At 41.6% G+C, this 26,286-nt stretch overlaps 3 protein-coding genes across 4 annotated transcripts; 2 read left to right on the plus strand and 1 right to left on the minus strand.

The window, feature by feature from the left end:
• Nucleotides 1-857: 857 nt before the first annotated feature.
• LOC306974912 (uncharacterized protein) lies at nt 858-4,258 on the plus strand. Its single transcript, XM_079572315.1, has 3 exons — nt 858-1,000; nt 2,557-3,092; nt 3,643-4,258. The coding sequence occupies exons 1-3, from the start codon at nt 962-964 to the stop codon at nt 3,779-3,781; spliced, it is 714 nt and encodes a 237-aa protein (XP_079428441.1). The 5' UTR covers nt 858-961; the 3' UTR covers nt 3,782-4,258.
• A 257-nt stretch (nt 4,259-4,515) lies between these two features.
• On the plus strand, nt 4,516-10,986 carry chrna2b (cholinergic receptor, nicotinic, alpha 2b (neuronal)). The gene is made up of 6 exons (XM_079572056.1): nt 4,516-5,055; nt 7,650-7,801; nt 7,960-8,004; nt 8,087-8,196; nt 8,655-9,804; nt 10,229-10,986. Exons 1-6 carry the CDS (start codon nt 4,971-4,973, stop codon nt 10,352-10,354), a joined length of 1,668 nt encoding a protein of 555 aa, XP_079428182.1. The 5' UTR covers nt 4,516-4,970; the 3' UTR covers nt 10,355-10,986.
• A 64-nt stretch (nt 10,987-11,050) lies between these two features.
• Nucleotides 11,051-22,985, minus strand: ptk2bb (protein tyrosine kinase 2 beta, b). Of its 2 annotated transcripts, none has more exons than XM_079571741.1 (31): nt 22,803-22,985; nt 21,862-22,089; nt 21,002-21,180; nt 19,771-19,858; nt 19,606-19,685; nt 19,464-19,526; nt 19,299-19,353; nt 19,086-19,226; nt 18,624-18,698; nt 18,453-18,554; nt 18,216-18,336; nt 18,025-18,064; nt 17,797-17,828; nt 17,638-17,682; nt 17,467-17,564; nt 17,311-17,392; nt 17,144-17,244; nt 16,950-17,065; nt 16,601-16,701; nt 16,009-16,098; nt 15,658-15,862; nt 15,460-15,568; nt 15,310-15,369; nt 15,110-15,232; nt 14,909-15,028; nt 14,636-14,671; nt 14,426-14,444; nt 14,283-14,317; nt 13,885-14,019; nt 13,663-13,743; nt 11,051-12,107 (listed from the first exon to the last, which is right to left on the minus strand). In XM_079571741.1, the coding sequence occupies exons 2-31, from the start codon at nt 22,051-22,053 to the stop codon at nt 11,880-11,882; spliced, it is 2,952 nt and encodes a 983-aa protein (XP_079427867.1). In that variant the 5' UTR covers nt 22,054-22,089; nt 22,803-22,985; the 3' UTR covers nt 11,051-11,879. The 2 variants fall into 2 exon arrangements, with proteins under 2 accessions (XP_079427867.1, XP_079427866.1); XM_079571740.1 differs by having other exon boundaries at nt 17,797-17,831.
• Nucleotides 22,986-26,286: the final 3,301 nt, after the last annotated feature.

Here is a 26,286-nt window from a genome sequence, read left to right on the forward strand (position 1 = left end):
TGTTTATGGGAAAATCAGAACTAAGTGAAAGTCATAAGCCATTATTCAGAGCCCTCTACAGCTCACAAAGCCCTGCAGGTTTCCAAAAAGTCCTATTGTATTGTATTTTTTCATTTCACATATATTGAACATTAGCTTGATGCAGTGATTATTGTGACGGGCTTAAGTAATGACTTACCCATATCTAATTCAGACATAAATCAAGCTTGTCGGGAATGCGTCCTGTTGTTCGTGTGATCATGGTTCAAAGTCAATAGAAGTGTTTCATGTCATTCAGAGCCTCTAGTGAAACATCAGACTGCACGGCTCTCATCAATCAATGTTAAATGTCACTGATGTGGATTATTAACCGCCATCAGCCGCCGTCACGCCACGCTACCCTTAAGCGCTGAATTATTTCTTTTTGATCTTACAGCTCTGCGTGGAAGATACCTGTGCTTTGTGTCAATATTATCGTGAAACTGCTTATCAGCTTTCCTCAAACGAGTCAATGTGTTTGGCCTTGACAAGGACTATGTGCATTGACGTTTTTATTTGTTTTATGGAAAATTGATTTATACTGTTTTGTTGATGTTACATATAGCATTGTCAACAGAGAAACTGTCAATCTCCATGGAATTGTGAAGGGGAAAAACGAACCCTTACTTCAAATGTCTAGACTGTTATTCATACAGTACAATAAAATGTACGGCTCTTGGTCACAAAATATGACCGTCCCACAGCCTCGTACCCCTTCAGCCCTTTTGTCCCACCGCAGCCCACAGATGTGAATGCGATTACTCCCCCTTCACTGTGGCCCACCTTATGCCTGCCCCTCTTTCCACTGCAAAGAAAGAAATCATTCAGTTTGAGCCCTCTCTCCCCCAGACAGGGGCCACAGACCAGAACCAAAAACTTTTAAGTGCAGACCCATGTGACCGCATTTTCCCTGATATGAAGACGGAAACGGACTGAGTGCTTTATGAATGTGGACGGGATGTGGACCGGGACAAACAGCGGGGTGAGTTTAAAATGTTTCTCAACCTTCTTTTACTTTTTGTCCACACTTCTCCCATATGATTAACAATGACAATTAGTAATGTTCTTTATACTTTTTCTCACAGAAATCCACTAAGTGTGTAATGAGCTTGTGTGAGAAAGCAAGGCAAGCCAGTTTGTAGACACTTGACAGCTCTGTATGATGTGAACAGGAAATTTCTAAAGCTTCCTATTGCAGCCTTATTTCAATCTTTGATGTCATAACATTAGCAGTAAAGCATGTAAAGCAAGTACGGACTGTTGACAGCCTGTTATGCAAGTATAAACAATCATGCATTTTGCCTCTTCACTCAAAATGGTGAAACAGAAAGAAGCAAAAATCTACAATCACTGATATCCACATGTGGCTACACTTTGAAACCAATTACAAACTCAGACGTTGGCACCATTTACAAAACAGGGTACATTCTCATCACAAACCAAGCTAAAATAGTTTTATGGGCTTGTAGTAGCCAACTGCTCACTTTCTTCAAGCAACTGCCCCCCCTGCCTATTTAAAGCCAAGAAGAGGCTGCCAATAAAAGCTACTTCACAATGACAACAACCTTTCCCATAAAAACAGAGGCCACAGCACACACTGTTTTAACTTATCCGTGGAGCGACGGCATGGAAATTTAGCTGACAGTTTCCAAAGACAAAGGAAACTGCCGCAGAGCAGCCCAGATAGAGACTTCTGTGCATGTGCTTCTAGTTAGCCGTCCACACTCAGTCACTGTACTTTTCTTTTTCTCAGTGATGCAACATGCTGTCTCTCATTTTGACCAATCATAGTATTCAAAGCAAACCAGGACATGCTGTTAAATTTACCAGAACATTTTTAAAATATCATGATGGCTGGACAAATCAAAGTTGCTTGTTTATAGTTCACTCTTCACGTCATCTCAGAATATGGTTTATGGTCTTTTTTTTTTTACTAGCGGAAAGGCCTGACCATTTCTGGCGCGGGTCACACGAGTATTTGAGCCGTGTGACAGATTAAATGAATAAAGCAGGTTCAAGCAGAAACCAAATTGGCTCTGACGGCAGAATGCGCGCTGCCATTCCTCAGTGTAACAAGCCCGGTCCTCGCCTCAAACGCATTTCCATACATCCTCCGACTGGACAGGAAATATATGGAGGGACATAAAATGATGCAGCGGATGTTGGACTAAATGTGCAACACAGGCTTCACAAATAGTCCAAAACTGCAGAAAGAAAATCACACCTGATGCTCATAAATACAATCCGAGCTCAACAACAGAAACAACTATCCACAACTATATAAAGGAACATTCAAGTTAATAGTGTTATCATTACACATTTTCCCAAAAAATCCAAACCACAAAGAATGAATGGCGCCTATTTTTCCACAAGCACAGCAGCACCAACAGAAAACTGTCAGCAATGTCAGCAATTAACCCTACGCATTAGGACTGATATGATGGAAAAATACAAAGCTTACTCTAGGCTAAGGCAAAGGAAGTCTATATGTTAAAAATCTTACTTTATTACATTACTCACTGTCTGTGTGTGTTTCAGGTGACCATGTGGCGATGCTGGACGTCTGTCATTGTGTTGGTGGCTCTCTTGTCTCCAGCTCTTTGCCAAAGTGGAGACGGCGACTGGGGTTCGGGGCTTGGCCTGGACGACTCGCTCATGGTCACCAACGACACGTCCCGCACCGTGGGTGACGAGCCTGTGAGGACACCAGACAACCCAGACTGGATCACCTCAAATCAGCCACCGTCCCCTGCCCCGACATTCCTATATGAACCCCAGCCGGATCAATGCTCCGTTCATTTCAGCACCAAAACATCTCCGCGCCTTAAAGCATCCCAAGAGGAGATGGCGTACCTGCAGGCCATCCAGCACGGGAACAGGGCCGTGATGGACAACCTAGTGCAGTATGTGGGGGCAGAGATGGGGCCACAGCGCTACGAGGACATTATTAAGGAGAATATCATCGGCATTCAGGGGGAGCACAAGAGCTGCCATGAGACGCTAGAGAAGGCTGAGGAGGATCTGAAGAAACAGCTGGAAGGGGAGGCGCAGGACGCTCTTTCAGGGATGCTCAAGTGAGTACAATCGTATCAGTTTGATGGACAGTTTCCACGGTAACAGTGGTGGCTCCCCCAGGGTCACCCGCAGTCACATCCAAATCCAAAGTCTGAAGCTAAAGATAAAATGCATAGGTTGTATTTTTTTTCACTGTCGCTACTTTAAAGCCATACTGTACAACATTTCTCCAAATAAATACAACACAATACAAGCATTTATTTATTAGGTAAATTATTAAGTCCAGCTAATTGCTTTATTATGATAATTCACAACCAGAATAGACTTATTGAGGTCTAGCTGTTGTGTTGTCTTAATGTTCTGTTTGCTGGTTAAATATAGAGGTTAAATAAAAAACTACAAGCTCACTATAGTAAAGCAGAAGCTATGTTGCTTTTAAATTGATTTCACATGCTGGTTATCAATTTCATTAATACAAGTATTAAGTAATAAACAGATTTCTGATAATCCATAGCTTTTACTTGACTCCCTGAAGCCCTCTATAAGTAATGTTATTTCCAACTATTTTTCAACCACTCATACCTGCCTTGTCTTTGTGCTGGTTCCCAGAGTCAGAGAAGAGTCCTTGGCCTTTGAAGACATGCTTTCTGCAGCAGCTGACATCGCCAGTCGGCTGGAGAGTTCTGCCCAAGTCCTGCATGCTTCATTCACCAGGAAACTGAAACATATTGTCAACACGCATCACTAAGAGCACCACAGGACATTTTGTCCAAGCTGATTCAGTGCCAAGACATTCATTTATTTTTGTAGAAACCTTTTTACGGTTGTATACTTTTTCTGTTTACAGTAAAAACATCCCTTTCCTTTCGACGTGTATGTAACCTCAGAGATCTGAAAAGCATTTTCCATCTATTCTTCCTGGAAATTGGTAAGGTCAGATTGTGAAGCGCTAAGGGGTGTAAGCCAAGCACCATTTTATGGATCATAGCAGATTGGCCTAGAGAGACCAACTATAATGACTGTGCTGGACTTCTCCAGATGAAGCTATGGATCAGCCATCTGGTTCCAGGGCGAGGATGGAGCAAGCGTCCCCTCATCTGTGAGTGTGGTGTTGGTAAAAAGGACAATTTACATCCAGGCATTTGACCATATATAGGCAGCTATAAGAATAACGGTGCATGATAAGCACAAGAGCTGCTGTTCAGCCATTGTATACTGTAAAAAGAGAGAGAAACGTGTTAATTTCATATTATTGTAATACAGAGGAGGTGACTTCCTGCTTGGACACCTTGACTGCTGCGTGTATGTGTGTGTATGTACTGTATGTAGGATGGAGGGGGGTAATGGGGGGCGGAGAGAGGAGAGAGGGGGGGAATAGAGAGAGGAGAAAGAGAGAGAGAGAGAGAGAGAGAGACAGAGAGAGAGAGAGACAGACAGACAGAGAGACAGAGAGAGCGCGCCTATAGGTGGCGGATGAAAGGCAGAAGTCAAACAGACAGAATGCCACAGCGTGAGATGCGGTCCCTCACGATCCAAACTGTGCGTATTTTGGCATGCGTATTGTTGGCACCGTGCGTAATGTGGAACAAGCTTTGTCAGAATTTGCAGCAATTTAATGTGAACTATCCACAAGACCGCATGTTTTAGCACTAGATGCAAAAGAAGTTGTGTGCCCCGTGGCAGAGACAGAGCCGCTGTCGTTAATTTCGCTCTGACCGAAGGATGGCGAGGTCGGACACAAGCGCGTAACTAAATCGTAGAAGAGAGCGGAGTTTCCAGTGGAAGTTTCAACTGGAATAATTTGCACAGAAACTAAAGACTATCATCTAAAACTAACTTTGCCATGCCTCCTAACTATGAAGATGACCTGCTGCTCGAATGCAGCACGGTTTTAAGATAACGCTTCAAACTGGACGGACCACGCTCGGTGATCTCCGATGGACATCGATTTCTTTCACAACATGAGAAACAACCACCTGTTTCCAACGAGGGCAACGCTTTTTCTTTTGATGTCTCTCACAGGTACGTTTTTTTATCTTCATTTTATGAGTTTATGAAATGTCGAATTAGTCAACAACTCCTGAATTCTAAAAGTTTGGAATTATAGATACAATAATTTAGAGGAAAAACTGAAATACCCACCGTGTCGTCCAAACGTGTTTTTAAACGTTGTCCACTCTTCCCATAATGCTTCACGCCCTATAACCTTTACGTGCAGAGTTGTGCTCAAACGCTCAAACTAAAGTGCCGATCAAGTAACACAGGTTTGAGCTCAACAAACCTTCTACCATCTACTTCTTTTAACTCGTATGTTGATATTGACGAACTGCTTAGTTAATGTAGCGTTTTAGAAAAATATTGGCTGGTCATGAAGTTTACCCTTTCGGGCATGCTGAATTTTGTTTTTGTAAGCTTAATTTTATCTAAATATAAGATCAAATCAAATCCTGCTGGACAGCCGATTCTTGCCTGGCCAGTTTTGTCTGAAGTCTTGCTCTTTGCTTGGGTGACCGCCTGCCCCTCTTGTGGTTGTACTCATTTACTGTCAGCGGATCTTTTGCACCCGCACAGCCATGTCCCGCCAATTGGCAAGACGTCCCACTTTTTTAGTGGTAGCCAGAGAAGAAATGGTAAAGTGAAAATTGAATTTTATAAAGATAATAATATAGGCCTACCAGTAGAATATGATATTTGGTTCCCAAATGGTTTTGACTATTGGTTGCTATAGTACCATTTCAATTCAAGACTTTAAAATGTGAATGGTGTGTTTTTGGAGGCAGCAAACAGCTGTTATAGCCAAATGAAAGCTTCCTCATCTCACCAAAATTCCACTACTGATCCCAAGTTTTCTATCATTTCCAAGCTGTTGATTGATCACCTATACAGGTCAGTGTCATGTAGCACCTTGCCAAGATGGTTTGGCTTTCTTCCAGTTTCACCCACTGCATCGCGTGAGTTACGTTTGAGGTGTCATCTCATCTCCAGTCTTTGTCGGCAGCAGACTTTGATCTATGGCACCCAGCAGCACTTTGTCAAACATCACATCTGGTCCTTCGCAGATGTACAGACAGATGACTCGCTGTCCCTGGTGTAGGCCGTTTGCCTCCCATCAAATTAGTCCATGATTGTTGATGAAGAGACGCTGAAGAACACTTTGAGAGAAAGTTGTATATTCATACTGCACCAGGTGTAGAGCTGAGGGTGATTCATTTTGGTGACAAACAGGTGCCACAGGTGCTGGACTTGGTCCAGCCATTTCTTAAGCAATTAGAAATCAGCTCTCCAGATCTGCATGTTGCCCCTCAGGCTGGCTCAATACAACAGCTATTTGCCCTCCAATGGTCCGTCTCACTGTTGGGGGGCTATAAACACATGCCTGTGTGCACCCACAAGTGCTCAGGTCACCTTGACCAATAGTGAGCTGTAGCCAGATGTTACTTGTACAATTAAATAGAGAAAAACATTTTCCATGACAGAGTGCACCTGGTTTGAATTATATAAATACATATTTTGTTTAGTGATTATCATTGAATTTTTAAGACTTTCAGGCATTTCAAAGCTTTATTAACGAACCCAAATAATGCACACTATACAGTATGCTAAACCAACAAAGTGATGCTGCAGCCCTACTTTATTGTCCCCGTAGGAACATTTGTCCTCTGCATTTGACCCTTTGATCCGTCCATGACGTTGGACAGTGGGCGACCGCAGTGGAGCACTCAGGGACCCATCTCCAGATGTGGAGCCTGGCTCATGGTCACTATCACCTGTCTGCAGGATTCATATTTTGTACATGTTTTTAGTGGTAGGAAAACTGGAGTGCCCAGAGGAATCACATTTAGTGAATGACAGCTCACAGTAAACAGTGCTCCCTGTCTGAAAACAAGCTCACCTCCACTTAACACAGACAGCTAATGATGTGTGTAATTGGCTCTGACTAAACTGATGAAGAGCTGATCCCCAGGGACCCTGCTACTCCACCATTTCAATGGCGTTTGTGTTTTATTGAAATAATAAGTAACAGGTCTGCAAAATGAAGCACGTATATGTAGGTTATCAAATTCAAGTGAAATCTCTGTAGATGAATGATTCTCAGACAAAAGAAAAAGAAACAGTGTTCTTCAGAGGGAGATGTGCTTCATGCCTCCACCTGTTCACCTTGAGAGAGTTTAGAAAGCGCCACACGAAGAAAGAGTGGTTCAAAAGATCAAAAGATTTGCTAAGATGTGGAAAAGTCGATCAGACTTTAGAAAGGAAATGCTCAGATGTTTAGAACAGGGCTCTCTGACAACACAAAAGACTTGTGCAGCTCGCAGCCTCTCTCCTAAAGACACTGTCAGCTTTGATTTTCTGCTTTAGTCGAAGTGAAGCTTTTGCAGGGACACAGATGAACATGAATATGACTATGATTACAACCTCTATACTCAAGCCTCCATTCACTTTCAATGAACTCATCATGCTTATAAAATCAACCATTTTCAGACCATTGGGATTGTTCAAAGACCAATATAATGTGTTTTTAAGACAATACAGAAACACTTTCAGAAACATTTATTCTCCACTTTCCAGACGTAATGAAGCTGTGTGAAATTAAACTTGTTGTTGTCTTTGTGCAGTTTTCTGTCATGAGCAGACACACTCGCATGCTGAGGATGAACTCTTCAAAAAGCTGTTTGCTGCTTACAACAAGTGGTCCAGGCCTGTGCCAAACATCTCAGATGTGGTCATTGTCAAGTTTGGGCTGTCTATTGCGCAGCTTATTGATGTGGTGAGTTCTCACCATTATTCCCACTATTTTTACAAAGTATTATTGTATTTAACAACTTTATCAATTGTTCATGTGTGATGTTATTGACAGTATTTGCAATATTAATTTAACTATATTATAGACCACACTCTCAACATGCTGTTTACTCTTTCTTTTAGGATGAAAAGAATCAGATGATGACCACAAACGTGTGGCTAAAGCAGGTGAGAAGTGTTTTAAAAGTCAAAATGTAATGTTAATGTACTGCACAGTTTTTTGTTTAAGTCCTACATGTCCATGTTTTAGGAGTGGAACGACTATAAACTTCGCTGGAGACCGTCCGACTACGACAACGTGACGTCCATCAGAGTGCCCTCAGAGCTGATCTGGGTGCCGGATATTGTTCTCTACAACAAGTGAGGGAAACAAAGTGTAACTAAGTAGTAGTAGTGACAGTAGAAATGACATTGCTGTAATTGTAGGTGGGGGCTGCGTTGCTCATGTCAGCATTACATTTGGAAATGGCGCCATCTTCTGGACAATAGTTAATTTATTCTTGACATTAATTTGATTCAAATGTAAATTATTAATAATAATGGGTATTTAAATAAAAAAATCACATCTTTGATTATTAGTGCAGCAAATTATTGCATTTTTACGACATTACATTTAAACAACAGGAAAGCCTATAATTGAAAAATACAGCTTTGCATTATTAAGTATTTATTAAGAATGGACTGGTATCTGTTATAGGTGATACATTCCCAAGGGAAGGACAGATGGTTGTCCTTTCCAATTGCCTTTTGTGGTATTGGACATTTCCATTTATCTCACCCTTTCCATCACTGTGTGTGTTTCTTTTTTCCATTTGCAGTGCTGATGGGGAATTTGCCGTGACCCATATGACCAAAGCTCACCTCTTCTACACGGGCAAAGTGCGCTGGGTCCCTCCTGCCATCTACAAGAGCTCCTGCAGCATTGACGTCACCTTCTTCCCGTTCGATCAGCAGAACTGCAAAATGAAGTTTGGCTCGTGGACCTACGACAAAGCCAAGATCGACCTGGAGAAGATTGAAAACACGGTGGACCTGAATAATTATTGGGAGAGCGGCGAGTGGGCCATCATCAACGCTGTGGGGACGTACAACACAAAGAAATACGACTGCTGCCATGAGATTTACCCAGATATCACCTACTTTTTTATCATCCGAAGGCTCCCACTGTTTTACACAATCAACCTCATCATCCCATGCTTATTGATATCCTGCCTCACGGTGCTAGTTTTCTACCTCCCGTCAGACTGTGGCGAAAAGATCACCCTTTGCATATCAGTTCTGCTCTCTCTCACTGTCTTCCTTCTCCTCATAACAGAAATCATCCCTTCAACGTCTTTAGTCATACCACTTATTGGCGAATACCTCCTTTTCACCATGATTTTTGTCACCTTGTCCATAGTCATAACTGTTTTTGTTCTCAACGTGCATCACCGCTCGCCAAGCACCCACAAAATGCCCCGTTGGGTCCACTCAGTGTTTTTGGACCTCATTCCGCGCTGGCTGTTCATGCGAAGGCCCGCTCCAAATGGCAGGAGGCGCAGGTTGCTATTACTTCAGCGGGAGGCAGCCGCGGAGAGGCGGCCGTGTAGGATACCGGCCCACAAGTCGGGCAACTGTCTGAGCACCTCTGCAAACTGGCTGAGAGATGATTCAAAAGAGGAGCGGAGTTCTTATGAGGATTTGGAGCTGGGGACGTTGACTTCGTACTTCTCGTTTAGGCCACCTTCGCCGAGGCCAATAGGGTCAACCCCGCCGACGCAGCAGAAAAACACCCCAAACAGGCAGGACAGCGGTGGAGCGGGGAATAAGCAGGCGGGCAAAACAAGAGTAAATGCCACACAGAGGGCAAATAATATGGACATTGCCGCGTCAAATTCCACACTGAGGCTGTCTCCGAGTGTCATCCGGGCTCTGGAGGGAGTGCAGTACATCGCAGACCACCTGAGAGCAGAGGACGCAGACTTCAGCGTGAGTAGCAAGAAATAGAGCCACTGCTATCCGTTCCTCTAAAGGTTCACCTCACAAAACACAAACTCAACATCTTAAACCCTTGTTCATATCTTGTGCTCTCCTGTCAATAAAGGTCCTATGATTCAGGCCTATTGGACACTTTACCATTGCATTTTCACATTTTATAACTCAAATGAATGCACTTTTAGAGAGAGCAAGTTACAGCTACTTATTCCTGAACAATGAGTGAAGCAATGGGAACATCAGCAAGAAGTACACACATTAAACCCACCTGCATCAAGAAAATGCATGATCCCTATTGTAATTGGCTTTATCAACTTCGTGCACACAGTGTTCACTTCCAGCTTGTGTGATTATGTACAATTTTCCTTTTACATGTCGCCATAATTATGTCTTATGCTGAATTTTCATTTTCCGACAGGTAAAAGAAGACTGGAAGTACGTCGCCATGGTGATCGACCGCATTTTCCTGTGGATGTTCATTATCGTGTGTCTGCTCGGCACCATTGGCCTCTTCCTGCCGCCGTGGCTCGCTGGCATGATCTAGGATGAACTTTTGCAAGCCAGACATTTTAAGGCTGTGAATGTGTTAGTTTTCAAGTTTTTTCTGGGGCCAAATTCTCAAGTTCTATTTCCCAGAGGTAATGTTTTTTGACAGGTCGAAGGGTAAAGGCGAATAGATGGGCAGAGCGATGGTAACTAACCTCTGACTGGTTCTTAAATAGCCAGCTCTGACATGTGTAGCATGAGCGGAGCATGTGTGGGCTCCTGGGGACAGACTCCATTGTCTAAGCGAGGCTGAGCCAGAGTCATATGAACTATTACTCATGGGACACTATTACTTTCTCTCTTTTTTTTGCAACAAATTTATTTTTATGTATTGTTCTGACAATGGCATGATTGTAGCATTACTCATGTCCACCTAATTATTATTATTTTTTTCAAATAAATAACAAGTGTCTGTAAATGCCATTTGGAAATGTGTGGGCTCAGAAAGTCTTCAGACCTCTTTTGAACTAATTATATTCTATTATGTAAGCGAGCAGTGGTTTTAAATGTTTTTATTGGTAAAGGGCCACTCATGCTATCCAACAAAATACATTAAAATACATTAAAGTTTTTAAAATACAATTGCTCCCAATCATAGTTGTGCAGCAATTGAATATTCATTAAGTGCAGGCCTGTAAGTTTCAGTTATGGTCCATGGAACAGAAATAAAGTTACTTTTTTTATTAGTTAATAGAGGGTATGAATACTTTCTAAATCCATTGCCTTTCATTTTATTTCCTTTCCATTTATTTATTTTTCAAGAAAATGCCATAAGTCTGTGTTTATATTTGGCCATTTAGGAGCGAGATTCTTATAAAGTGCTTTACAAAGTATCTGTGAAGCTGAAGAGTTCCTCATTCGGTTCATTAATTAACAGAGACATGGCATACATACAGTATTTGCACTGCCACCTTCTGGTGCACTGGATATTTTTAATGAAATGTGACGACATAATTACAAAAACATTTTCAAGTTCAACACAGGAATTACAATGCAACAATTTTCTGTCAGTTTAAAAGACAATTATTTGCTGTCTCCATCCTAAATGTTTACATAAATGAATCATGAACTTGAAATGCAGGAGATTAAAATAATATTTATTTCCTCTACACAGAGCTTCACTCTTTCTTTTGTCAGTCTTTTTGTCTATCAGTAGAGTCTGTATGAAACCTGGTGAGAAGGGCTTGGGCCAAGGACGAAGCATTACCTTTTGGATTGGGTCCATAAAGTGACATGCGCTGGGGCATTTGATTGAATTATGGTTCTGAGGCTTTTGTTTAAGGCATGCTTTACGCGACACAAGACATTTTACGACCAAAAGGAATTCATCAGCAAAAAAAAGTAATTATGGGAATGACTGGCCAAGCATGAAGGACAGGAGTTTATACAACACAAATCTGTCAGTTTTCCAGTTTTGTTTACACCTATCCACAATTAACATTACACATTTACATGTTGCATGTCAATATTCACAATGAACAGCACTGTGTTTTTTAAACAGGGAATGTTTTTTCAATGAGTTTTTATTGTCCACTAGGGGGAGAGACTGGTTTAGCCAAGTTAGCTCTCACTCGAGCTTGGTCCACAGCATCCAGCATGTTCTTGCTGTCCATGGCCAGAGTGTGCGCTGCAGCGAGCATCTGCTTCTTGCACTCCTCCTTTAGAGACGTGATGGCGTTCTGCTGGGCCAGTCGCATTTTACTGATCAACTCCGCCATGTCATTGTTCAGCAATTTCTGAGTGCCCTCAATCTGTAACATGAACGGATCCAACGTGTTAGCCATTATTTACCCCTGTCACCAACTAATGAGCATGTACAGACATTTTTTTACAGTGCATATTTTTTTAGACTATGAGCAAAATTTGAATTAAAAATAGACTGAATGAACATTGCCAGTGGCCCATACAGTTGTGCTTATTCAAGTTGTTACATACCACCAAACATCAGCAAATATGGGATACTAGAGGGTATACTGTAATTTTTTTAGCAGGCCATCAGATGCGGGGGCTGAATATGGCCAATTTGCCTAAATAAGCTATAAGCTGGGAGTGGGACACCTTTTTCAGTCATTTATCTTAGGCTTTTTTTTCCGAGGGCACAGTCCCTTGATTCCCCTCCCAGCTCCGCCCCTGCAGCACACAGATTCATCTCAGCCTGACGCACTGTGCAGAGAGGAAAAACTAACCAACATGACCAGCTCTTCTCTGCCTATGTGGTAATCCTTAAACGGGCAGAAAACTAGTGGATATACACGTATACCTGCGTGTCATGTAGACAACACCCCTGTGTTTGGTGATATCTATGTAACAACTTGAATTCAACTTGAAAGAAAACCTAAACAATACACAGTGGGTTCTGTTGAGGAAAGTGTCAACATGACTTTTCCTGTTAAAGGAACAGGCCACAGTTTTTCCACACTGAGATATGTTCTTACCTGAGCTTAGACGAGTTGATGCGTACCTGTCTGGTCTTTGTGTGTGCACTCAGTCACGTAAAAAGACCAAAGATGGGGGTGAAGTTAGAAGCGATCGAGCTCTTCCACGTTATCCATATTTAAATACAGTTCTAAATACAATCCAAGTGTAGTAACACAAAATTAAACATGTCAATTTTCTAAGCGGATAAAAAGGGGTACTATATTGTGAGGCGTAATAACACCTTAGGAGCACTTCGACGTCGATGAAGAGTGAAGATATTACTGCAGATCTATATTTGGATTGTGTATTATTATCTAAATAGGGAAAACGTGGAAGTCACTTCTGACGTCACCCCCATTTGGCCCCATAGAAGAGAGGAGGAGAGGCTACCAGACAGCTACGGATCAACTCGTCTAAGCTCAGGCAAGAATATATCTCAGTATGGAAAAACGGTGGCCTATTCCTTTAAGGATGCCCACTGCAAAAAGAAATCTAGAAATTAGTGAAATTTGTAATAAGTAAATTTGTGATTTGAGAAACCATTTTTAAGAAAGCTCTCCTTGTTTGTTTTTTTTTACACTTTTTTATACACTCTTCTTAATTTAAGTGTAAACAAAACTTCCTTTTTGCAGTGCCCTTTTGACAATCAAAGAGGTATCATATATAGTTTTAAGTTCCTAATTTTTTGTATATGAATGTCTCTTGTTAATAAATGTCTTTGCCATATCAAACGTCCAAACATGTTTAAATACGGAATAAGCTGGTACGAACAAATCAATTTCCTTTTTTTTTTATAGACTTCTAAGCCTGGCAGCAAAAGGATGAAATCAATAGAAAAACAGGAAGTACGAAGATGAGAGCTAACAAGGTGCGGGTGATAAACAGTACCTCGGTCCGGACAGATTCATGTAATGTGGGCAGGATCTCGTCCACACTGCAAATCAAGTCTCGCAAGGCCAACCCCACAGACTGTAGGCAGAGATCAATGCAGGAATTAATCAGCTTCATCCATCAGGAAACACGTCTTGTATATCGCTCTTCACTCGCCATCAAAACACCAATAAAGAGGATACCGAGCATCAACTCCAAACAGAAAACAGGAAATGGTACCTTAATAACGGTGATGTACAGTTCGGGCTTTAGTCCTATGACGTCGTTCTTCAGCTGAACCACCACTTTGACCAGGTCCATCACGTTCTTGTACACTTTGTCATTGGAGCGGTCCAGTTCAGCAGTGGGGGCCGGCTTTAACACAGTATCAGTCACTCAGTCATTCAGTCATTCAAACATAAAGATTCAGGCAAGATTCAATCATGAGTTAAGCACCTGTGCAAAAAACTGGAGTAATATACAAATCAGCATCAGATTTAAACTGATGCATCAATAGATATGGATTTGGGATTAACTGTGGCCTCATTTTCGTTTAACTCAATGAATGACCAACCCTTTAAAGTAGCGATTCTCACAATATTCAAGATCTAAGAACATTAGATTAGAGCCATAATTACCTGAGCTGTGTGTCGTGGTGGCTTCTCTGGTGTTGCTACAGAAACAAAAATATTATGTTACAGAAAAGGTTGATTTTGATTTTTTTATTCACATTTGTATCTGTCTGTTAAAGATTATTGTGAAATCCATAATTGCGACTTACCACCGTCTGATTCTTCAGGCTAAAGGGGAGAAAAGTAAAAAAAGGCATGAGAGAAACATTGATTTTCTGTCTTGAAATGCAAGTACACATCACATACTCATTATAAACACTACCGTGGTCATTTAGGCAGTCACATACGACTACAGCATAACATTGGTTATATAAAAATATATATGCCCTATCCTGAGTCAGGCCTAAGCAGACACGTACCACTGGGCTGACCACCAACTCCGGTCCCATAGGATCCTGCAAAGAAACAGGCAGGTTCATTTTATACAGAATGCACATGGAGCCTCTCTTTGGGATTGTTATCGAAGGAGCGTTTAGTATAAGACTAGCAGGGCGTCGGGAGCGAACAGGTGGGCTGACAGTGTTTAATGCTGTGGGGTTTAGTGTCGCGGCCAGGGCCACAGCGAACTCAGCAGGGGGGTTCAAACGCACAGACAGGGGGTTGACAAACGCTAATGATGCTGGGTTTCCCACCAGGAGTTTCTCTTCCTTCTCCAGCCACTTTTTATCCTCCATCATCTCCTCTTTCTGCCTGCGAAGGGTGTCCTGCATGTGATGCCTCTCCCGCCGCCACATGCGCTGGACGTCACTCTCCTGAGGTAAGTAAACAACAGTCTGTAACACACACACACCTGCACAAGGACCAGAGTGTTGAAAGTCCCGCTATGCTCTTACCCCCATGCTGCGGCGCCGTGGGGAGGTGGCAGGCAGCGCTAAAGTGTTTCTGGTGTCAACAGGGGACTGGTAATCACATGGGCTGGCCAGGTCCGGAGAGCTGGCACACAGCGCCTCGTTCAGCTGGAAAAGATGGGCTGTTTTACTGTAACTGGCAAAATTATAATAGATGGAAGTATGATTTGTAATGGTGACTGTACCTGGATGTGTAGGCCGATACTGAGTGTGTTTCCAAACCGCCCTGGCTTCATTCTTGAGGGCTAAAGTGGACATTTTTTCTTTACTTTCCACGGGTACATATAGTGGTAGATATATTTCTGCAGCAGTGACAGAATTTGACTGGGACTCACCTTTGGAGGAGGTTCATTAAAGTTGAATTTTGTGTCAAAAAACTTTGTGGAACGGGCTTTGTCCCGCTCTCTCTCCACCTCCTGCTCCTTTTCCATTTTGTTGACATCACTGACATATTCATATTATAAGGAAAAGTGCAAATTCATAAGGACTGCACTTGCCAAAACTCAATTTTGTGATTTATTTAAATTACACACCTGATCTTGACCACTAGCTCAGTGAAGGTGGGCCTCTCGCGGGGGTCATAGGACCAGCAGCGGGTCATGAGTGAGTACAGGGCAGGGGGACAGTCGTCTGGTTTGGGCAGCCTGATGCCCTGCTCCAGCTGGTTAATGACATCCCTATTCTCCAGCCAGAAGAAGGGCTGCTGCCCATAACTCATTATCTCCCACACACATACCGCTACGGAGCAAAACAAACAAGTGCTTAGACAAAGTCTTAGTCATTTAGCATGAGGCAATCTAAGGTATGCACTGTATAGTAGTAAAGCCTAAAGTATTCAAAAACACTGGTAAACAGCAGATCCTAACAACGGATGACAGACCCACCAAACATCCAGACGTCACTGGCCGAGGTGAAGCGCCTGAAGTTGATCGATTCTGGAGCCATCCACTTAATTGGCAGCCGGGTCACAGAAGCTGAAATTGCATTTAGTCATTTAGTCATTTAGTAAGACATGGAGAAAGGGGCCACATAAGAAACCTGACTTGTGTCGAAGGGCCGCACTCACAATAACTCAAACTTATTCTGCTCAACTTCATCCTATTGTAAGTTGCATTTAATTATGTATTTTGAATAGCTGGTACTGGTATTAAGAACTATAATTTTCTGTAAATATTTAGCCACATCAAGCCAGGGACAAACCACACGTAACAAATCTACTGCGGAAATAAACAAGACAAAGGCTCCTCAAACAACACGTCTCTCGGTCCTACAGCTGTGCAAATACATCGCGAAAGCATCTTCAAAGCGCCGCAGAAAATGCTGAAAATGAGCAGCGGGCCGGATTAAATTGCTTGGCGGGATCTGGATCTGGCCCCTGGGCCGGGGTTTGCCCAGGTCTGGTGTGTAGTATATTATACTGGTTTTAATTGGAAAGTACTCAGGCTTGTTATTCAAAATTAAAAACACATTCTTTACCTTTATAATATTCTTCATCTTCTATATACCGTGACAGACCAAAGTCTCCGAGCTTCACACATTCTGGGTTGGCCACCAATATGTTCCGAACAGCAATGTCTCTGTGATAAACATGCAGACATATGTGTGAAAGCATCATTTCCACAAGCTGCTAAAGCAAATTCAGTGTTACGGCGATCAACATTTTGTGGTGAATTGGGAAGAAACAGATGGAGGATTAATGAATGAATTATTTGTTTTAAATGCTATAATAATGCAGACGTAATCATAATCAGAAAAGCTTAGTGAAACTGTCAACAAAGGGGTAACAGATCAGTGCTTTTAGTAAAATGTTGCAGTTCATTCTCACCTGTGCACCATATTGACCCCCTCGAGGTAGACAAGGGCTTTGCAGATCTGCAGACTGAACAGCACCAAGGTAATGACTGTGAGCGTCTTCTGGTTCTGAACCAGATAGTGGCCGAGCTGCACAACATGTCCATAATACCATCAGCATTTTAATCCAGTTTCTTTTGCAATGATGTTATTCTCAAAGGAACAGACCTCCCCATGCTGATAGAGCTCCATTACAATCCACACCGGATCCTCCTCAATGATACCGATCAGTTTGACAATATGAGGATGGTCCAGATTCTTCATTATGACTGCAAAATTATGTTAATGTTAATGTTTTTATTATTTTATTAAATGATAGATGTTTTGTCACACACCTGCTTCACTCATAAACTTCTCCATGACATCTGGTGAACAGTCTTTGCAAGTTTTTACGGCAACACTGACTCTGTCCCCATTCTGTTTGATAAAATGCAACATTGGCTCAGGCAAAGTTGAACTTATAGAGCTTTGTACGATGGCAAACAACTTACAGATTTTTTGTAAACTCCGTCGTACACTTCTCCAAAGAAGCCTTCCCCGAGGATCCGCCCGAGTACAATGTCATGCCGATCAATCCCATATTTAACAACTACAAAAGATCGCTGGTTAATAATAACAATACGCGAAATGCTAAAATACACTTATTCATAACAGCTGTTTACCTGACTTAGGCCTTTCATCCAGGATTTCACAATAGATATCAGAGTCTATAAAACAAATGGGAGTTATGTTTTGGTTTTGCAACAGTGCAATGATTTAGTTTAGACAAAGTAGGACGTGGGCTTGAACAGTGCATGCAGTACATTGCATTAGTTGCTTACCCCTGCTCTGCCGGATGGAGCTGGTGTCTCTGCTGCTTCAGGGAAAAGACAGACTTAAAGGCTCAGGATATAAATTTTCGAATTACAGCTCCAAAGAGCGTTGACACATTCAATAAAAAAGCTGCTCTCATCGATAACTTTTCATTTCATATTACAGTACAAGCAAAGCGTCCCGGGAGCTGGGACTCTGCGGTAAGTTGTAAAAGCCTGAAGCTAAAATCCACTTACCCTGAGGGGATCTCAGGCAGGGAACTGCGAGCGTTGGTATCTAGGATTAATATTGGTGAAAGAAAGAATCTAAATTAGCTACAAGACAAAATCTACTTTCACATTATATTGTAGATGTATTTTTATCACTCTATTAGATTGGTCCTATCAAAAAGTGAAGTTGAGTGGTTTTACATATAATAAAGATTTACCTGACTTGTTAGACCTATAAATAACAGAAACATCATTGTCATTTTCCAAACGGCAATAACCGTCAATAAGATCCATCATGTTTTCTGCTCTGGGAATGGACGCCACATTAATTGATAAACGCTGCAAAAAGACAAAAAGAACAAACAAAACATAACATAAAAATGTAATATAATGCTGTATTAAGCATATCAAACTGAATAAATTATAAGCAGCTGTTTACATTGGGAGCTTCTTACCTGTCTGGCTCCCTCCACATCAAGGTTGAGGAGAGCCTTGCCATCAGGCTGAGGTATGCATTGTACTCTCCGTATCTGTTTGAAGTCTGCTAAAAACACAGGCTGCACAAATACAAACCAGGGTCGGTCACAGAAAGTTTTAAATCCCAAAAGTGCCTTTAAAAAACTCACTGCTGCGTTTTCCTGCGTTCGTTGCCGAATGCCCCTCCCTCCAACCACCAGCTCCACAGACAGACTCCAACCTTGCTGTTTGTACGAAACATCATTGGTTAAAATAAATGCAATCTTTGTCTAGTCTGAGGTATTGCATTGTAGTTATTGCTGCCAGCAGTGTTACAAAGAGAAGAGGAACAGTTACAGTGGATGTTTGGAAACAATGTTGTGAATTAAAAAATATTAGTTAAGTGGAGTAGATTTCCACTCCAGCCCCATTTAACACAAAATAGTTTCCATTTTATTCCCTCAAAGTCTAAACTCCACCAATGAGGTGTCACCGCCACAGGACTGGATGTATGACTGTCAATTAAAAAGCACCATGCTAATAATTGAGATTAAACATAGACTTGATTAACTGCACAGCCCAATAAAGAGCGAGGTTAAAGAGGACCGTTCTGGTTGGAGAAAATCACTCACCACTAGTTCACAGGGGAAGACTTCCTCATCGTAGCTAATGAAATCTCTGAGCGTCTCGAAAAACTTGATCATGCAGTCGTCCTCTTTGAGCGAGGCATATTGTTGGAACGTTTGCTGGATCATCTTCCTCAACTGTCTTGACTGAGAAACAACAAGAGCATTGAGGGCTATAACGTGAACTTTGAGTTGAATTACACGTAACTAAAAAGTTACCTTCATGCTGTTTATCAGTTGTTGGGGGAAGAAAAGGTCCAACCCGACCTCTTTTCTGTGCAAATTGCAAAGTGAAAGAGTTTGTTTATCATACCTGAGTTATTTGTCATACTTGAAATGTTAAAATGCAAAAAAACTAAGCCCCAATTGTAAGAGGGAACTTACTCAAGTAGTTCAAAGTTAGATTTCTTCTCCAGACCTTTTGCATTCATGTCTTTATAAAACCTCCTGTAATTACAAAAACAGACAACTCTAAGCCTTTCTAAATGATGAAATGATGACTTACAGTATATGTAACACGGCCCACCTAATCTCCAAACACCCGAGCTGCAGCGCCATCCCATCACTGACTTTACTGGCGTGGTACTGCATGTAGTCACTACGCACCTGCAAAGACCAACGCCTCAGAATGAATGAGGAAACATTTACTAAAAGCCAGTAATGAAATGTAAATGGACAAGGGGATAGTTACTTGTTGATAAAAATAAACTAGTGTTGATCTGTCGTCTTTAAATCGCTCCAGGAAATTGACGGGAATGTATCTAATACGGAGATCATATCTGGACAGAGAAGCAGCATGAGACCAGTATTATCACAACATTACAACATTTACACAACAATCAGGGCTCTCCAACATTCAGGACTTCACACATTTTAATGCCACTTTGTTTTCTCCAAATAGACACCCACACTTGTAATTTTCTCAGTAACATGCCCTTTATCAGTTCTTGTGGATAGATGCACAAATACAGTTTTCTGCCCACAATCAAGCCTTGACTTTATCATATTGCAGTAGTACACTTTATTCATTTGTCCTGCATTTGACCCAGCGGTTTTTTTACATAGGGCCTCATTTCCTAGTTATCCAGAGTGTTGTTGATTTCTGGAGATATATACATTTTTTTAAATTCATGCAGTCCTTATATTTGAAGAGTTTAGTGGTGCTAGGCTAATGCTAGGCTAGCGCATGTCTATGGTAACTAGTAGCCTGCATTAAAAACAGTCTGACCCAAGCACAGTGCACCTGAGGCAAATCACTTATAACGCCAGACTAACCATATAAATGTCTGTGTTGACTGAATAATTGCTTAAATATAACCATTTTGCATTTAAAAGAGCTTATATTTGAGCAGCAGCAACTTCCTGGTAGTAAGCTACGCACCGGCGGAGTGATCTGCTAGGTTAAGATAAGATAAGATAAGATAAGATAAGATAAGATGGTACTTTATTGATCTCACAGATGGAGAAATTGCATTCGATGAGAGAGCATCCGGCAGCAGCACCCATTCAGTGCGCAGGTTACAGGATCTATGCTTACAGGTTACAGGATCTATGCTTGTTTGTTTACCTGCGGCCGGCATTACTACCCGTGGAATTCACAAAGTAGCTTTCTACAAATCAGATATGGCAATATTTGGAGGACTACCAGATGATTTTGAAGAGGTTTTAAATGCAGGCTACTAGTTACCAAAGACATGCACTAGCCTAGCACCACTAAACTCTTCAAATAAAAGGACTGTATGGATTGAAAAAAAAAATCTGCTGAAATCAACAATGAGGTCTTATGTCAAAAATCCTGAAATATCCCTTTAAGTATGAAATCCAACTGGCCAAAGTGGCTGGTGGGGCCAAGCCAGGCCTTAATACTTTAAGATCTTGTGGCTAGCACTGGGTCCATCATTCCTCTCTCATTCGGTACATACCTCCACTCGGCCTCCACATGATGGCTCTCGTAGCGCTGCTCCACCTCGCCCACGGTCAGATCGGGGTGCAGCCAGTGGATTTCCTCTGATTTCAGATGTTTCAGCAGGAGACCAAAACACCCGCTGTGCTCGACATCCGGCCCCAATCGACCACTGATCAAGATCGAACGGATGATTGCCTGCAAAACTGCGTGGTTAGTTACATGCAATCTGATAAAACTAAAGAGAAAATTGAGCAAGTTTTTTTGTTGTTGACTAAACTATTACACCATTATACTGTTATGTGGATCATCATTACTATTATTTCATCATCAATTGGTATAAGGTAGTCTCAGCAGGGAAAAAAATATAGTCCACATTATTCTGGGTGATTTGGCATTGGTTTCTAGCTCCTCTTGGCACCACATTTATCAAACAGCTTGGTATCAGCACAAAGACAACACTGGCATTTGAACCTCTGTCGGATGGTGGTTTGTTCATTTTGTTATGCAGAAACTTGTTTTGGTCTCATCTCAGACTCATCAGCCTAAAAGCATAATAGGAAAGTTCCCCATAAATCAAACCGAAGATTTGACAAGTTGCAAAGCGGCATTAAAGGATGCAGAATGCAGAAAACAAATTTCCATATGGTGACAATAAGAACACCTAAGTCAGTGGTTCACCAAGTTTTACATTGGCCACTTCAATGGAGAGCTTCAAAACTCAACTTTTTGCACTGGCTTTTAAAAAAATGAACAGAACACTTCAATATATTTATTTATTTAGTGAAAGCCAGTCTTCTGTGTACTCTATACCGTGAATGACCAAACATAAACATCATAAACAGACATGACCTTGACCGTGACTTTTTACAGGCTCACCCGGATTTGCCACGAGCTGTCGCACTTGACCAGCTTGAAGTTCTTGCCCAGTGTGTTGTTGTTGCAGAAGCAGACTTTGAGGATCTTGACCTCTCCGGTGAACTGCGTGGGGTCAGGGTTGGAGTCAGAGTCGCTGGTCCTGGGAGGGGGCACCCTCCAGCCCAGAGTGTCACCGGACATCACCTCGTACATCTTCACTGGTGGAGGGGCCCGCGTCAAATCATCGTCCTGCCGAGACCAAAAAGAAGGGTTCATGGTTACAGTGATATCTGCGCAATTACCTATACAGACGACACGAAAAAACTGGCATAAAGTTCAACCTCTTTAATTAAAGTGATATAACTTCTGTAACGGTTAGAAAGTAGCAATAACATCTTACAGGCTTGTTACAGGCTGTACATGTGAAGATGATATCTCTGCTTTAGAGCAATAAACAGTAGCTTTTATTTAACCACACTGATTCAAGGCATTAGAAATCAGACATTAGAAATTCAAGTTCCTTCTCTGAGAATATCAGTGATAAATTATTCTGACAGAAAAAAATGAGACAGAGTCAGTGAGAAATGTAGCATCTAAATCAAGAAGCAGGGAAGTGTTTTTTCTTCTTCTCAGAAATAACCAAGCACAGGAAACGACTCTATATTGAGCAAACAAGAAGTAATGTCGTAAACCAAGATGTCAACACTAATCCGCAGTCAATGGACAATCTATGCAATCACAGTTTTGATGAATCACACAATAAGGTTTTGAAACTTTTATAGGAGTGTTTAAATCTTATTCTATCGAGAATATACATCTAGATTCCTATGCTGCACTGCCCAAAGAAAAAGCGTCGTTATCTCGTTCTGAAATCATATTGACAAAGCAAACACAGCCGGAGAGAATCAAACACTTTTACACAATGCTTCTCCCCGAGACAAAGATTTCTGCCGGCTACATACCCCAAAGCAAAGTCCACAAAAAACAGTGTCCTTTAGCTGCCCAAGGTGCTTCTCTCATAAAATTATCGTTTTTTAAGAAGTCAGATATCCTCTCGGGCTCTGTGCGCTGTCAGACAGGCGTGTGTTGTGTTTGCCTGAGGCCACAAATTCCCCAGCCGCGGCAGCAGAGCGGCCGAGTGGGAGTGGAGTGTGTAACTGTGAGCTAAGTGAAGAAAAAGAAAAAGGGAAAAAGATGGGGCACCTGATTCAAGGAGAAATAGCCGGAAAAATGGCAAACCTTAGTTACTGATGAGTAAAAAACACAGTGAAAGAGAAATCTATAGATGTTTATGATTGGCACATCAAAATAGGTCTTTGTGAGCTGCAGAGTCGATTATGGGCTTGTAATGTGGCTCCTATAGTTCATATTTATGTGAAGTTATAGATCATGAAAAAGATCAAAAAGCAATTTGTACCAATGTATATGGACACAAGAAAACGTAAATGTAGGAAAGTGTATCATCTAAACAGAAAATATTAGGTTCCAAAACACAACAAACTTAAGAACAGTCATTTCTCACTTAGGGCCGACACTCACAACTACTGTCGTGTTCACACTTGAGTTGTTATGGTAACAACTATTTCCGAGGAGATTTCTATCTGTGAATCACCACAAGATAATTATAATCTAATCAAGCAATATTTCAGAAGAGATAAATGTGCATGAAGTGGAACAAACTTTCGCGAAGTCTGTTCCGTTTTTGTATTGAGTTTTTGGGGAGTTGTGAGAAGAACATGAATGACTAATCAGAGCAACTTTGTTGAAACTGAGCAGAAAGAGAGCAGTTGCTTTTTAAATATCTAACATTTATAATATATTGTTTCCGGTCCAAACAAGTTTAGTTTAGTTAAAGCAGTCTCAGGTTAGCAGTCTCCTGTGAAGTTATTTGAACAAATTCCTTTTGTTATTTGTGTTCCCACTCCACTGAGAAACTCTCATTCTGACTCAGTGAAAGCACAATCTGTCAAACATGTAGAAACTAAATTATTACCATGGTTTAACATATAGTCTTCACTCTGGACCTTGGGTCAACAGCCAATTTTGTGCAACTACTTGAAATAAATAAATAAATAAAATATATTTACTGTATATAAATGAAGAAAGGGACTTATTGTGTATATTCTGATCAATGTGTTAAACTAGACTTAGGGATTGAAACCCCTATAACAACAACAGTGTCAACAGTGTCAACAAAGGCAGGTTAGACAGGCCGACTCCCTGAGCTGTTGTGCTGAGGGTCCGCATATTACTCTGTGTATCCTCGAGCGCAGGAATGTGCCTCGCTGCTTCTTCACCTGCACAGACTTGCACTGATAAGACACCAGGCTGTTTCCTCACAGCTCTCTTCCAGAAACAACCAACTATTCATGCTCAAAGACGAATACAGACCCTTTAAAGCTCATTCTATTCAAATATACCACCAAGAACTCAAAGATTCATGACTGATACTGATACAAGCAGCAGAGTGACAGAGTAGTGGACAGTTTTCCACACGCATAGGCCATGCATTATAATGCCATAAGTTACTCACCTGGGAAAAATATATTGCGCTACATTGAGGGGGAGGAAAGCATTATTCATCTGGCCTCGTCATGATTTTTCTAAAATAGAATAAAGGGAAAAAAAGTTAATTCCGGTCTTGTTGAAGTAGAGGTCTGTGCACTGTTAGTCGAGCAAAGTCAGGTGGCCACTCCCTCACCTCCACTCGCCTTCTGCGGGCCTCAGCACTTCCTTATTGCTCCAAACTTCAGCCACAGAAACATGGCCGACATCCCCAATGTGTCGAATAAACGGAACCTGCATGCCTTTGGAGATTTATAGGATTTATTAAAGCACGTGAGTAAATCAGATGAGGCAGTTCTGCAGCAAAATGCAAAAACAATGTAGGCTAAGCAATGGCTTACAATAAAATGTGCTTTTTGCTTCTAATAGCCAATGTTATCAATCAATGACACTATGTAAATCTTGTGAAGAATGTGTAATTTATTTCAACGTCAAAGTGTTTTCTTTGAAGTAATACAGCATGCAATTGCACTGCAAGGACAGCAGAGGGCACTACTGCCATAGGGATGCACGCTTGCCTTTGCGCGCGCTGGTTTACGTCAACAGAAAAAGTAGTGGATATTATGGTGTTGCTATAAATAGTCATTTACTGCATTTATATACTCGTCTCATCTCTTACTTACGCACTTCAGTCATTTAAACAAAATGGATTAATAAATGCTATGATGTCAAAGTGTGTTACACTGACACTGCTGACTTGCAATCACAAATCTTGGGTTCAAGCCAGGTCAGGTCAGGCATGAATTTAAAAGGCTGCAACAGTTGTGCAAGTAAGCTTAAAATCCATTTACTGACAACTTGTATATGTATCTTTATATGATATATATATTGCACATTTTTGTACAATTTTACCATTGCAACAGACCAAACGAAATAGATTTAATGGTAATATTTATGACATAACTTCAAAAGAAATAGTTCAAACTTCCCTCTGTTTTTATTCTGTTGTGACCATTTTGTCCTGTTTCATAAAATGTCCTTTAATCTCTACAAAAGAAAGCCAACATCTCCATAGAGACCATATTTACTCTACGAACCTTATTGCTTCCTTCAAAAAGGGGCCCTTTGTCACCTATTTCTATTTTTATCATGTTTTTCAGTCACTTCTTCAGGTTACTTTCCCAAAAAGAGTCCTCAAGATCAAGAATAACATCATCACTTTTGTTAAACACATTGTCCCAAAATGACAGTCCTCACAATCTTGTAAATAACAAAGGGTGTAAAAAAAAATTTTAAACTTACATCAGACCCTCCATGTCACATAGTTTCAGATTTATACAAAGCCCCACACAAATAAAGTTTGTTTTGTTGATAACAATATGACGATAACAGTGTATTTTCATTGCACGTAGCCTATACCGTACCTATAATGCACGTGTGGCTATGAGAGTGAGAATACATTATCATACACAAATATGTAAAGCAGTCTCCTTGTCATTGGCACTTTCCTTCACTGAACTTCTTCCCTCTCCTCAAGGTGCCAAGGGAGTTTTGGATCTCCCCATTTTCCTGACAGCTGTGAGGGGGTTCAAGTCTGGGGCACTCCGGGACCGTTCCCCACCCGCTGGATCCCCACAACCAGCGCACTGTCAAGGGCAAGAATCCACAACAGGTGCCCCCCTCACGCTCACGCTCCCACCAGCATTCAGACAGTAGCAGTCACAGGCAGCGAAATGCTATAGGCCCCAGCACATACAATGGTTTCAGTGTTCTGGGGCGGTATGGGACCATTAGCGCCCGGCCATTTAGGACACGCCAACGCCCACATCAGCACTCCCGAGCCGTGCCAGGACTTAAGACACACTCGAGGGGGGACACAGGTGGTATGCGCCGGTATGCCCATGTTTCTTGCACCTCACTGGAGACTCGCTCAAGTCGTAC

Source organism: Gobius niger (genome assembly GCF_951799975.1).
Source record: "Gobius niger genome assembly, chromosome: 15".
NCBI lineage: Eukaryota > Metazoa > Chordata > Actinopteri > Gobiiformes > Gobiidae > Gobius > Gobius niger.

Excerpts from the sequence above, each read along its gene's own strand:
- LOC306974912 (XM_079572315.1), top strand. The coding sequence starts at position 962 with ATGAATGTGGACGGGATGTGGACCGGGACAAACAGCGGG. Across the intron at positions 1,001-2,556 it reads GGACCGGGACAAACAGCGGG|GTGACCATGTGGCGATGCTG; the intron begins GTGAGTTTAAAA and ends TGTGTGTTTCAG. Across the intron at positions 3,093-3,642 it reads GCTCTTTCAGGGATGCTCAA|AGTCAGAGAAGAGTCCTTGG; the intron begins GTGAGTACAATC and ends GCTGGTTCCCAG.
- chrna2b (XM_079572056.1), top strand. The coding sequence starts at position 4,971 with ATGGACATCGATTTCTTTCACAACATGAGAAACAACCACCTGTTTCCA. Across the intron at positions 7,802-7,959 it reads TTGCGCAGCTTATTGATGTG|GATGAAAAGAATCAGATGAT; the intron begins GTGAGTTCTCAC and ends TCTTTCTTTTAG. Across the intron at positions 9,805-10,228 it reads CAGAGGACGCAGACTTCAGC|GTAAAAGAAGACTGGAAGTA; the intron begins GTGAGTAGCAAG and ends ATTTTCCGACAG.
- ptk2bb (XM_079571740.1), bottom strand. The coding sequence starts at position 22,053 with ATGTACGAGGTGATGTCCGGTGACACTCTGGGCTGGAGGGTGCCCCCT. Across the intron at positions 19,859-21,001 it reads CATGTGGAGGCCGAGTGGAG|ATATGATCTCCGTATTAGAT; the intron begins GTATGTACCGAA and ends TTCTCTGTCCAG. Across the intron at positions 16,099-16,600 it reads AGATGAAGAATATTATAAAG|CTTCTGTGACCCGGCTGCCA; the intron begins GTAAAGAATGTG and ends ATGCAATTTCAG.